Source organism: Mirounga angustirostris, unplaced genomic scaffold (assembly GCF_029215605.1).
Source record: "Mirounga angustirostris isolate CCGP_5_RB_7025 unplaced genomic scaffold, mMirAng1.0.hap1 SCAF_6, whole genome shotgun sequence".
In the NCBI taxonomy this organism is placed as follows: Eukaryota; Metazoa; Chordata; class Mammalia; order Carnivora; family Phocidae; genus Mirounga; species Mirounga angustirostris.
This window is the reverse complement of record NW_026991714.1, coordinates 75,722,966-75,735,266: the sequence shown is the minus strand read 5'-3', so window position 1 is coordinate 75,735,266 and position 12,301 is coordinate 75,722,966. Positions and strand designations below refer to the sequence as shown.

Here is a 12,301-nt window from a genome sequence, read left to right as displayed (position 1 = left end):
CTTGTAATGACAAGAGGGCAGAGTTTCCAAACGGTCTTTTACATTTGGCTGTAGATACCCAGATAGATGGGCATTGACAACCTAGATGATAGAACAGTTGTAATTCTGATGGTTTGTTGTTGTTTTCTTTCTGGAATGATGGGAAGTATCTGAGACCGGGATTTCTTGATGCACTTGGGTTCCGATTTCAGCTTTATCTTTGTAGGTAGTTTGGCTCATCTCCTGGGACCATTATATTTTGGAAATCTGAAGGACTTGGGGAGCTAGTTATACACAGGAGGCAGAGGTTCCAATTACTTGGAGAAATCTGCAAGCCCACTTCTTTGAAAGAAAGCTAACGTCAGAAGCGTCTGTGTTAATCTTACGGTGCAGCCTCCATGTTTAAAAACATAGATTATGCTCGAATAAACACAAGCAATATGTGTTTATTAGAGAAATTAGAATACTGAAAAAAATTAAGCAATTAGTTTACGATTTCATCACCCAAAGGCAACAGTTGATATGTGCCTTCAGCCTTCTTTCCTATGAATAGTTTTGATACATGTATATTTACAGAAATGGTATCCTTGTCTTTTGTAACCTGTTTAGAGACAAAAGTATAAATATGTATCACTACAGCTATAGAAATCTAGTCCAGGGACGCCTGGGTGGCTCAGTCGTTAAGCATCTGCCTTGGGCTCGGTCACGTCCTGGGATCGAGCCCCGCATCGGGCTCCCTACTCAGCGGGGAGCCTGCTTCTCCCTCTCCTTCTGCCCCTGCTTGTGTTCCCTCTCTCGCTGCCTCTCTCTGTCAAATAAATAAATAAAATCTTATAAAAAATTTAATTAATTAATTTAAAAACAAAGAAATCTAGTCCAGTCTTAGTGGAGGCTTAGTATTCTGTTGTATGATGTTGTATTTAATTCTCCCTGTGTAACTTTTAGGTGGTTTCTAATTTTTGCTGTAATAAATGATTCTTTGAATTTTCTGGCTACTAACAGTTTATATTCTGTCCCGGAATGACTCAAATGAAAGCTCAGGGTATGGGAAAAGGAATTAGCTGGTCCTGGTGGTGGTAGGACTCTCCTTGAAATGGATGACAACACAGTTCTGACCATCCAAGAATGACCAGAACCATGATACATAGCATACAGTTGACATGGCCCGTTTCTTGTCATTATGTTCTATATACCACTTTCGTCAGGCAAGACTCCTCTCTTTCCGTCTGGAACATTGGGGGCTATCACACTGGAATGGGTCATTTTGGGAGTGGCCACGAAAAGGGAGGCTGTCAGTTGGTTAAGTTATAGGGCAGCTGCTGAGAAAGAGTACATTCCAGACACTGTGAGATCTAGTATCACACTTGGTGAAATAGACACGGTGTGGAGGAGGCGGGAAGATGGCACCAGCTGAGGGGACAGCCTGAGCAGACCCCTAGCCCTGTCTTTCTCCCACCTCTGCATAATCAGGCAGCGTAGACCTCGTTCAGGGAGCCACTTCCTAAGGGACGATTTTGTTTGCCAGTCAGAGTTTGACTCTGGAATTTTTGAACACTGCATGTAATAGCAATTTAAAATTAAAGGACCATTTAAAGGTTAAGACACAAAAACAATCTAAAATTCTTCCACAGTAGATTGAAGTTAATATGCAGGTCCTTCGGCTGAAACTGTGCAGTTGCTTTTCTAGCCATTCTTTTTCTTCAAATAAATACAGTTTGATGAATTCTGCCTACTTAGGTTAACTCTGCGTGTTAAGTAGCAAAGAAAAAAAAAATATCTATAGTTAATTAGATGGAAGGAAAGCATTCCAGAGTTCTCTAAATTGAGTTAGAGGACAATTGGACACCTGTCTCCTGAGTATCAGCAGGCTGCACTGCCCTAGAAGGTCCGTTAGGTTACTGCTGCCTTTTATGGAAAGGTGTGGGGATGTGAAGACCTTTATCTGGACTTGCAGTGTTTACAGAAAGGCAGTTCGTGTGTTTCAAGACAATAATGTCGATTTCTGATTCTGTTGCTAGTTAACAAGACACCTACAGGTAGTTTCATGTTGGAGGTCTGAGCTCCCCCACACTCACCCAATTCTGATCTTGCACTAAGTTGATTATTTGAGCTACTAGAGCAGAATTCGCGTTTAAAGCCCATGTTACTTCTGCTTTTGTGTTTTAGAAATTTGATGCAAAGAGCAGAACGTTCAGCTCACTCAGTATGCCTCTAAAAGACGAATTGTGCACGCACTACTTTCTACTCTCATTTGCCACTGTCAGCATGTAGAAACATCTGGAACTTTGCTCTAGTTTCTTCATTGACACGGCAGCTAAGTTCATTCAATCAATTCCACCGTTCCTTAAAAAAATTGTAAAAATTCAATTCTTAATTTCATGGCACTTATTTTAAAGTTCTTGAATCTTCAAAGGATAAATAACGTTCAGTATAATAATTTCTTACATTTTTATGTCTTGCCTTATGTTACCCAAAGCACTGTCAGTTGTCCATAAATTCCCTAAACTAATGCAGCAAGCAGACGGAATAAATTGTTCCATTATAGGAAACCGAGGCACTGGGATTGGAGTAAAATACGGAGCAATTATTAGAACTCAGATTTTCTGAGCACTTGCTTCAGAGCTTCACTGTGCATTTTCTGGCATTTTAATTCTTGAAAACTTGTGTTCCTTGTTCAATTGATGTGGTAGCTTTGTGTTAACACAACAATGTCTTACTTCTAGACAATGCCAGACAATAAGGTAATATAGTAGATTCTTTTTATGTAGCGATAAACACATATTCATACATGATTTAGTTATTTGGGTAATGCTTTCATTACCAGGATAATTGGTTTAACTTACTTTTTCTGGTTCTAGAGAGCTGGCTTTGATAAAGAGCTATAAATAGTTTATAGTGTGTTGTGGCATATTATCTGATGGCTTTTACAATACTAAGGCTTAAAATATCTGTTCTAAGAATTGGAGCCAAATTGTTTTAGCAGATTTATTTTTCACTCAGTTGGGGTCTCATTAGAAATCCCTGCTGGGTTTGGAATCTATAATGAATATGTGTTGTTGTTCCTGCCCTTAATGCTATAGGACTGCATAACTTTTTTTTTCTAGAGACTCTTAGACTGCCCTTCACGTTTGTTGACGTCTGTGAGGTCGTTGAATATATGCAGTGGGCGGCCCTGGAAAGCATGGTGGGTTTGTCTAGCTCTGGGACTAACTCTGCTATGTCGGAGAGTTTAGACACTTCACTCTACTTGTGTCTGAGACTTGTGGATGAACGAGCCCTCCAGCTCCTCTTCCATTGCTCACATTCTGGTAATGGGGAATATCAAGGCTTTATTCTCTTACGACTTCTGAGTCCTGAGTACCAAGTCTGGGGACTTGAGCTATGCGTTATTTCTGAACATTCTCCCAGTAGTGGATTCAGGATGGCTTTTCTGGACGGGGCTGGTGGTAGTAGTTTTCTGAGCTCAGTCTAACGTACAGTCTTCTGGGTCTAGATGTAGAAGCACTTCTCAGAAATGCTGCGGTATCTTCTATTCTATTCTGAAGTGAGTGTGTGAGGCCAGGAGGAAGTGAGTCTCTCACCTCTCCTCCCACAGCTGGGCCCTGGGGTCTCTGAGTAAGTCCTGCCTTTGAGCAGTGGCCTTTGAGGTACCGAGTAGCTGCCAGGCAGTTACTTCCAGATAAATGACCTTTTCCCCTTTTACACGATTTTGGCATCGTCTGCACGAAAATAGCATCTGTGCCTTTATTTTCAAGCTTCAAAGCTTGCTTGAAAAACAAAGGTTTGTTTTCTCGTGAAATCTGGAAGGCTGTTTGAACTTGTGTGTCGGAATGATTGGGCTTTTAAAAATGCCATTTGGGAGGGGCAGCTTCAGTCCCTATTTATGAAACGTCACCGTGGGCCCAGTTGGGTGTCAGGAAGAAAGCAGGCCGTTACCAGAAGAACAAGACCAATTTCTTAGAGTAATTAATAGCTTTCATTCCTTTTCCCTGATTGGAGCCTCCCAGCAGGAGCAGCCCGCGGGGAGTTGGGTAAGGTAGTTGTTGATCCTATTTTCCAGAGGACACTGAGGCTCGGCGGGGTTCGAGAACTCTGTCAAGAAGGGAGGTGGCTGAGTTGGGTCCCGGCTGCAGGCTCCCCGCCTCACACGGCTGGCATGCGTCGTGGCACTGGGCACACAAGCCCATTAAAGTATATGGTCACAGACACCGGTGGTGTGGGGACGCAGGGAGGGGACAGGACTGGGAATGATCTGAAGCACTGAGGGAAGATGTGGGGCTTGCTGGAGAGTAGATGGAGAATGCCAACGTGGAGGGAAGCACCGGGCCTGTCTTAGGGGGCACACAGTTGTGTTGGCCGAGTTACAGCGGAAGCCACTGGTTTTTCTCGCTGTGTCTTCGGAGATCCTGCCTGCTGGGCTAGTTCTGTACGGTTAGCGCTCCTTCATCCGTGAGTCTGTTGGCCCCATATTGTCTCCGACCATTTGCTGTTTTTCTGTTGTAAAGATGACTAAGTCTTAAGAGGAGATGATCTGACAGTTTGCTCAGCGGAGAGGAGTGAAATAACACGTTGGCATTGGTCTGGTCTCTGTGGTTCTGCGGGGTTTCCCCTCCTGGCAGACTTCCCACGTGGGCCAGGGGGAAGCGAGGAACCCACGTGAGAAGCCCGTTCATTCCCTTGGGCCTGAATATTCCTCCAGGAGTTTCTCTTTCGAGCTCTCCTAGCCATTTCGAGATGGGCAGGGCTCCCTTGGCTGATCCTGTAACTCCGCTGAGGAGTGTTCGGGGCGAGGCCCGGGCTGTGTCGCCAAGGGATCCCCTGTCCCGCAGGACCGTCTGGCAGGACTTCCATTTGGCTCGTGTCTTCTTGTCACCAGGCAGTCCTAGCAACGACCGAAGCCCCTCTAGAGTGCTTCTCAAATGGCCAGAGGTCCACTCTGGTTTCCCATTTCTGAAGAATGCCCACCTTAGCATGTTCCTTGACTATCCAAATTGTTCTGAAGCAGTTTTCAGTATCAGTGGCATTTTGAGTAGATTTTATTTTCTATTCCACCGTCTACATGTTGATAAATGTCAGGGACATTTCTTGAGATATGAGCAGATGTCAAGTGAGCCCTTGCATTGTGAGTTCTGCGGATGCTCAAGACTGTAGCCCTTCCCCAGTCACTCCTGGTCTCCTTGGGGGGGTGGAGGAGGTTTGCAGACACACACATTACAGAAGGCGGTGCGACAACAGTGTGGATGTACAGAAGAGAGAACACCCAACCTTTTTGCAAGGTCTGGGATATCTTGAGCTTTACTGCCATTTCATTGGTTGTTATTTGGACGGGGAGATTGGGAGTGGACGTCTGTCCATCTTCATTCCACAGTCCGATTTGGGGTTCGGTAGAACCGAGTCTGGGTCTTGTTTGTGCCACTACCGCCCAGTGCGCTCCATTGGGAGTTGACAGGAGTCACTGGGGAGGTGGCCGGGGGGACAGCAGACTCAGTGAAGTCCATTTGAGAAATCCTGCTAACCAGTTTCCTACTGGAGGATTTTTTAGAGCTTCTAACATGCTAATACCTGCTATTGTCTCTGGAAGAGGCTCTAGTACGCAGTTCCTGAGACTTAATTTGGATTTCTTTTTTTTTTTTTTAAGATTTTATTTATTCATTTGAGACACAGAGATAGAGAGAGAGCATGAGCAGGGGGAGAGGCAGAGGGAGAGGGAGAAGCAGACTTCCCGCCGAGCAGGGACCCCGATGTGGGGACCCCGGGATCATGACCTGAGCCGAAGGCAGACGCTTAACCATCTGAGCCACCCAGGTGCCCCTGGATTTTTTTTTTTTTTTTTTTTTTTTTAAAGCACAGAGCATTTTATCAGATGGTTATTCTGCAAAGCATACTTGGGAAACACTGCCATCACTAATTTCTAGCCATTAAGCCTACATATCTGTGCAGGTGTTTTTGTAGTTAACACTCTTTTTTTTTTTTTTAAGATTTTTATTTATTTATTTGACAGACAGCTAGAGAAGGATGCAAGCACGGCGAGTGGGAGAGGGAGAAGCAGGCTTTCTGCTGAGCAGGGAGCCCCACACAGAGTTCTGTCCCAGGACCCCAGGATCATGACCTGAGCTGAAGGCAGACGCTTAATGACTGAGCCACCCAGGCATCCCACAACATTCATCTTTTAAGGAAGAAAAAGTTAGCCCACTCTTAGGGTGTTTTCATAGTGACATGGAGTAGACAGTAGCTATTGGATAGCATAGAAAAATTAAGGAAGGAGAACAAAGGATATGGGATGAACAGACCCTTCTTAGTGCTAGACTTACATATGGTTTTTAAAGTCCTGACAGCAACCCTGCGAGGGGGGGGAAGCTTCCTTTCACAGATCAGTAAGCTGAAGCTCACCCAGGGGCTTACCCATGGGAGATTTTGAGTCCAATTATGGTCTGTCTGCTGCTGACGACATATTTCACTAACCATGATAACTTGTTATAGAAGTGGGTCTTCACTTTTCTTGTTGTTTTAAATTATAAGTGTTGTTACAAAAGTAATCCATGCTTATTAAAGAAAAACAGGTAGGAGAAACGTGGAAAATGCCCCGCATGGGGAAAAAAGGGATTCGTTGGTATTTTTGCATGTAAGGCTATCAAATTGTTGGACCAGATGGTTCTGAGGCTCGACATTTCTGTGATTATCTGGGATATCTGTTAAGTTGCTGTGTGTTAGGTACATTGGAAAACCTTTCTCCACCGGATAGAATGGTAGGTGAGGCACATTTGCCGCCTGATCTCAGGTTATGTCAGGAAGTAGGTAAGTACGGAGGGAACCCCTGACCCATACTGAGCCGTATCCAGAGCCCTGTGGCGTTACTTCTTAGGCAACGCGCCTTTGGAGAGGACGTGATCCCATCCTTCCGGGGTGTCCTTGGCTGCTTCTTCGGGGAGGATGAGCCGGGGAGCCGTGTGGTTCCACCCCCTCCCCCCCCCCCCGCCCCGCTCCGGGGCCAGGTCTCGGGGTCTGCGTCCTGCTGACGCGCGCAGGGGCCGTGCGCCCCGCAGGGACTGGCGTGGAGCCCCCTGCTGACTGTGTCTCTTGCCTCCGCAGAAGGAAGACGGCCGGGGCGCCATGAGGTGAGCGCGTGCCGGCGCCCAGAGCCCCGGAGAGCGGTGTGCGGGCTGCGGGAGCGGGAGCGGCCCCGCGCATCTGGCCACGCACGTCCCCGGCATGAGGCCGGGCAGCATGGGTGCGCCGCCGCGGGACCGCTGACCCCCGCCCGCCGGGACCATGAAGGAGGTGGCGTACTGGTCCCCCAAGAAGGTGGCAGACTGGCTGCTGGAGCACGCCATGCCCGAGTACTGTGAGCCCCTGGAGCACTTCACGGGCCGGGACCTGATCGGCCTGACCCGGGAGGACTTCGCGCGGCCGCCCCTGTGCCGCGTGTCGGCCGACAGCGGGCAGCGGCTCCTGGACATGATCGAGACCCTGAAGGTGGAACAGCACATGGAGGCGCACAAGAACGGCCACGCCAACGGGCACCTGGGTGCAGGTGTGGCCGGCCCTGGCCCCGCCGCCGGCTTTGGCCTGCAGGCCAAGCCCAACGGGGTGCCCAACGGCTACAGGAAGGAGATGATCAAGATCCCCATGCCAGAGCCCGAGCGCTCCCAGTACCCCATGGAGTGGGGCAAGACGTGCCTGGCCTTCCTGTATGCTCTGTCCTGCTTCGTCCTCACCACAGTGATGATCTCGGTCGTCCACGAGCGAGTGCCTCCCAAGGAGGTGCAGCCCCCGCTGCCGGACACGTTCTTTGACCATTTTAACCGGGTGCAGTGGGCCTTTTCTATCTGTGAAATTAACGGCATGATCCTCGTAGGACTCTGGTTAATTCAGTGGCTGCTCTTAAAATACAAGTAAGTAAAGCAAATGCTCCCAGACTCTGGGACTGGGGTGCGGGGGTCTGCCTTGCCCACGTCTAATAGTCATTGTTTGGACGTGAGCTTTATCAAGCAGTAGGAATGGAAACATACCAGCTCCTTTTTTTAGTTTTACTTCATCATTTTATACCCCATGCCCTGTTGAACCAGCGAGAGCTTTGGTAGCTGTAAGAAAATGCTGTGTTTATTGCCCGTTTTGTACAAGATTCATACAGAGTGATGAATGGGCTTGTAGAGATGATGTTCTTCTGTTTTCACAGGGAAGAAAACCCTCAGAGAGCACAGGCTATTGAATCACAGATAAACTACCCAAACTCGGGGTCGTTAACCCACCAAATAAATTGTCCACAGTCGGCCTGATGGCCGGGTGGCTTTTCCCACGCAGAGTCCGACAGTGGGACCCTTAGCAGGCCGTATCTAGAGATGTTTCACACAGAATGCAGAACAGCGGTTCCAGAGTGCCTTGGGCTGTTGGGAGAATGACACCTTCGGGAAAGGACTTTGGGTGGATGGAATGTGGATGAACCCACACGGCCTTCCACCTTCTAGATTGTGGGGCACTTACAGAAACATGGTGATTGCATTCAGGTTTCTCAGGATTTTAAACAGGCACCTTCTTTTAGTTTCCGGTGGATCCAAAGTGGCTCTGGTGTCCCAAGCTCTAAACCCCGTCCTCCGGCCAGCTGTATGCTTGGGTTGCCTGGTGCAGACTAAGCGCCCACGTTGCCGTCCTCCTCGGTGTCTGGTTTTCCCGTTAGTGGACCATCTTTAGGGCTTCCATGTATGGGAGCTGGGAATGGTTTCTGTCCAGTGGGCTGCATTGCACGACCCACAGTATGGTCGAACGTTAAGGAAATCCTCTTAAATCAAGAAAACAAGATGCAACCTGAGAGTCTGCGCCGAACTTTATCTCCCGAGCGATGAGTTTTTTCCTGGAATGTGTTTTCACCTTGCGAATTCGATACCTACGAGTGGAAATGAGCACAGTGACTCTGTGCCGGGAAGGACTGTGTTAGTCTTTTATAAAGGAAGCTGTTTAAGTGGACGGTGTTTCTTTTGGGGTTGGCTTGGCAGTTCCATGGGAAAGCCAGGTTTGAAATGGAAACGGTGGTCTGGGCCGTGTTGATTTGGTAGAAGACTTTCAGGTTGTTTGCTTGCTTAGTTTTAACAGGCTAACTAGGTAAGATAGACTTGAAATGTGAGATGATCAGAATTTACTAATTACATCCTTTCAGCCGCCAAACTTCAGATCTGCTTTTGACTTTTAAACGTTTCCCCCCCCACCAAAAGCCCGTTAGAAAAAAATGCCAGTACGGTTTGCTTTACAAAGGGAGGGTCGATTCAAAGTAGGTTTCTTGGGTTTTTCCTGATTTTTCTTGTTTTGTGTATTACGAGTTTATTTTCTGTTTTTGTTTTTTTCCATAAAAATTTGTGCATGCAAGCAAATAATTTACTGCCCTAGAATAAAACATTATATATCAGTCATACCATGTGCAAGTTCAGATGTGTCAACAGAACTGTGACTTTATTTTATTTTTTTAGAACTGTGATTTTTAAATAATGTGTTCTTGTTCTAAGAAGTGTCCTCACAGTAGGGTTTATTTCTTTTAAGCATGTTGCTATTTATCTTTCCCTCAGCTGGGACTTCTCCTCAAACCAGTTTCTCTTTAAGCTTCGAGATTTCATGTTTTACTGGTACTTATTACCAGTGCTGTAGTCGTGTGTGTGTTGAAATGACGCAGCCGCAGTGAGCAGTGAATCCCTTAATCCATACCTCGGGCAGAATTAAGCCAGTGCGGGGGTGCAGGGCTGCCTGGGTCCAGCCCCTGCCGTGCCCCAGCATGCCGGTGGTGTGGGCCAGTCTCTTGAAGTCTGAAGAGCTTTGTTTTTCTCACAGATAAAATAAGGGCCCCCTAGTCTAGATGGTTTCTATTATTCTATACACCTTTGTTTTATTTGTTACAAAGATTATTGAATGGGCCAGTTATATTTAAAAAGTATTAAGACACAAGAGCAATTTTTGTCCAGTATACATCCAGCTAAAGAGTCTTTGATGTCTTCTCTCTCGGGTTTCCCTGTTGGCAGGATAGGGACTCGGGACGGGGAAGCCCACTGTTGTCTTGATAATCCAGCCCCGTCCTCCTCCTGGGGCATGTCCCTGGCTCCTTGTCTCCTGTCCTGGGGAGGCTCTCTTCGGTGGATGTGGCACAGCAGATGCGTAAGGGGTTGGAGGAGAGATGGAGATTGACAACCAAGCAGTGGGTGTAAATGAACTAACCCCTGGCCCTCATCAGGAAGATTAGAAAGCTTTGTAGACTCAGAGAGACCCCTTGTTTCCAGTTGTTTGGCTCTCACGGTACAGTAGTTGGATTGACTCAGCCTGTTAGGGAAGTGGGTCCTTCTGGTTGTGGAATGTTCTCCTGAACAGAGCTAACGTCTCACGCATCCTTTGCACGTCTCTCCTGCGTCTTGTCCTCTCTCCCCAGCCTCCCCCAGAGGTTTGCCACTCAGGAGCGCAGCTCGCTCACTCCTAGGAGTTGAGCCTGTTTGGCCAGTAATTCCCAAGGGGCGTTTGACTTTAAGTCTCCGAGCCCTTAAAGGATTCAGCCTATTCCTTCCTGCTTCTGTATCTCCGACTTCTTAGGGAAGAATCAGAGGCTGAAACTGTGGAGGATGATTTATTAATTGAGAAATGAGATCACTAAAATTTGGGCAACATGCCCCAGTAACAGGGCCTTCAGCCAGATGTGTGAGGCACTGGGAAACCTTGCTGCTGAATTTGACCTTGAGACACAGTCTGTCCTTCTGTTGTGTACAGTTGTCCTTTACTGTTAAACATAAGTTTGGGGTTTTTACTTACATTTTTTTATTCCTCCTTTCCTTCTTAACATGTCCCCCTCATGTTTGTATGTATGTACGCATATACACATGCATTCACATGGGATTTCCATGACATTGCAAGGTGGAAAGCAGCAACAAAGCCTGTCTTTGGGAACTTTCTGATTTTTAAAATTGTAAATAATGCTGTCTCCCCATTTAGAATTGGACTTTCAAGCCACCGACTAGGAAAAATTCCTGGGGAGTCTCTGCCTTTGTGTCAGACTTCACTGCAAAACAGGCATCCCTTGTTTTCGGAAAGCATGATAAGGAGTACGCTTAACCTTACAGGCTTGGTGAGGGCTCCTCATGCGTGGCTGAGGTGTAGCCCCCATGGGGCCTGACACGTGTGGCTGAGCTCTGTCAGGACATCGTGAGCCCCCGACAGAGAAGAAGGTCAGGGAACAGGGTTGTGGAATTTCCAAGTCCATCAGGGGTCCTCTAGCACTGTGACTTAGACCTGCGGTCACAGGTGCCACAAACTCAACTTGTCCCCAGCTGAGTCACCAGCTTTGTCCCCCTCGTGTGCGGGCAGTGGCTTTTCCTGGAAACCTACAACGTCTCCTTTCCTTCCACACGGAGAGTCACTACGTTTTGTCCTTCTGACTTCAGGTTCTTTACCTCTTTCCATTCCCGCGTAGCGATGGATGCTGGGGGCTCTGAGCAACGCCCCGTTCCTTAGTGTGGATTCAGGCTCCTTGGTAGTCTGGCCCTGGTCTGTCCCCACCTCCTCTCTTAACTGCTCGGCTCATTTCCCGGGAACGCTCCAAGCTCATGTCCCGGTGCTTTTGACTCATGGTGGATGGTCTCCCTCAGTGCTAGGGTTTAAGTTCCTCCAGGGAAAAGACTCGATCCTGTGTGTCATTCATCTTTCTGCCCCACCGCCTGGTACAGAGGCTGCCAGATAGAAAGTGCTCATTTAAAATTCATTTGTTCCTTCGCCTTCTCTTTACTGAGCAACCTACCAGGTGCCGGGCACCGTTCCCGACCCCGGGGTGCTGCAGTGACTTCTCACGGAGCTTGCATTCTGGCCACGGTGAAGCAGGCAGTCAGCGAATGAATGGATAATGCCAGCTGTTGTTTGGGGAAATGGAAAAAACTGACTGGAGCAGTGTTGGGGATCGTGGGGAAGGGGTGATGTTTGATACGGTGCCTGGAAAAGTCCTTTGAGAGGTGACTGTTGAGCAGGCGCCATGAGTCCAGATGAGGGGGCGCCTTGCACGTGTGTCGGGCGGGAGCCATCCACACAGGGGACACGGCAAGTGCAGAGGCTCCAAGGCTCCCCTGGGGAACAGCCAAAGGTGTGTGTGGCCCACCGAGTGAGACGAGGCGGTGACACGGGAGGTCAGCAGGGTGTGGGCGGCGGGCGCGCGCCAGGGCTGCGAGGGCCACGGATAAAGGGCTGGAATAGTGTTCCAAGGGTGGTGATGGGTCGTCAGAGGAGAGCGATAGGAGCAGGTCTGTACTATAGAAGACCGCTCTGGCCGCAGTATAGACACAGGCAAGCAAGAGCGGATGGGGGAGCTGGT

General features: G+C 48.0%; 1 protein-coding gene across 22 annotated transcripts in view; it reads left to right on the top strand.

Moving 5' to 3' along the window:
• SGMS1 (sphingomyelin synthase 1) overlaps positions 1 to 12,301 on the top strand; it is a 265,936-nt gene that overhangs the window by 222,872 nt on the left and 30,763 nt on the right. For all 22 annotated transcript variants that reach the window (XM_064594560.1, XM_064594553.1, XM_064594557.1 and 19 more), the window contains one exon: positions 7,069 to 7,871. In XM_064594560.1, coding sequence (XP_064450630.1) covers positions 7,249 to 7,871 — 623 coding nt within the window. In that variant the 5' untranslated portion in view covers positions 7,069 to 7,248. The remainder of the gene's footprint in view (positions 1 to 7,068; positions 7,872 to 12,301) is intronic.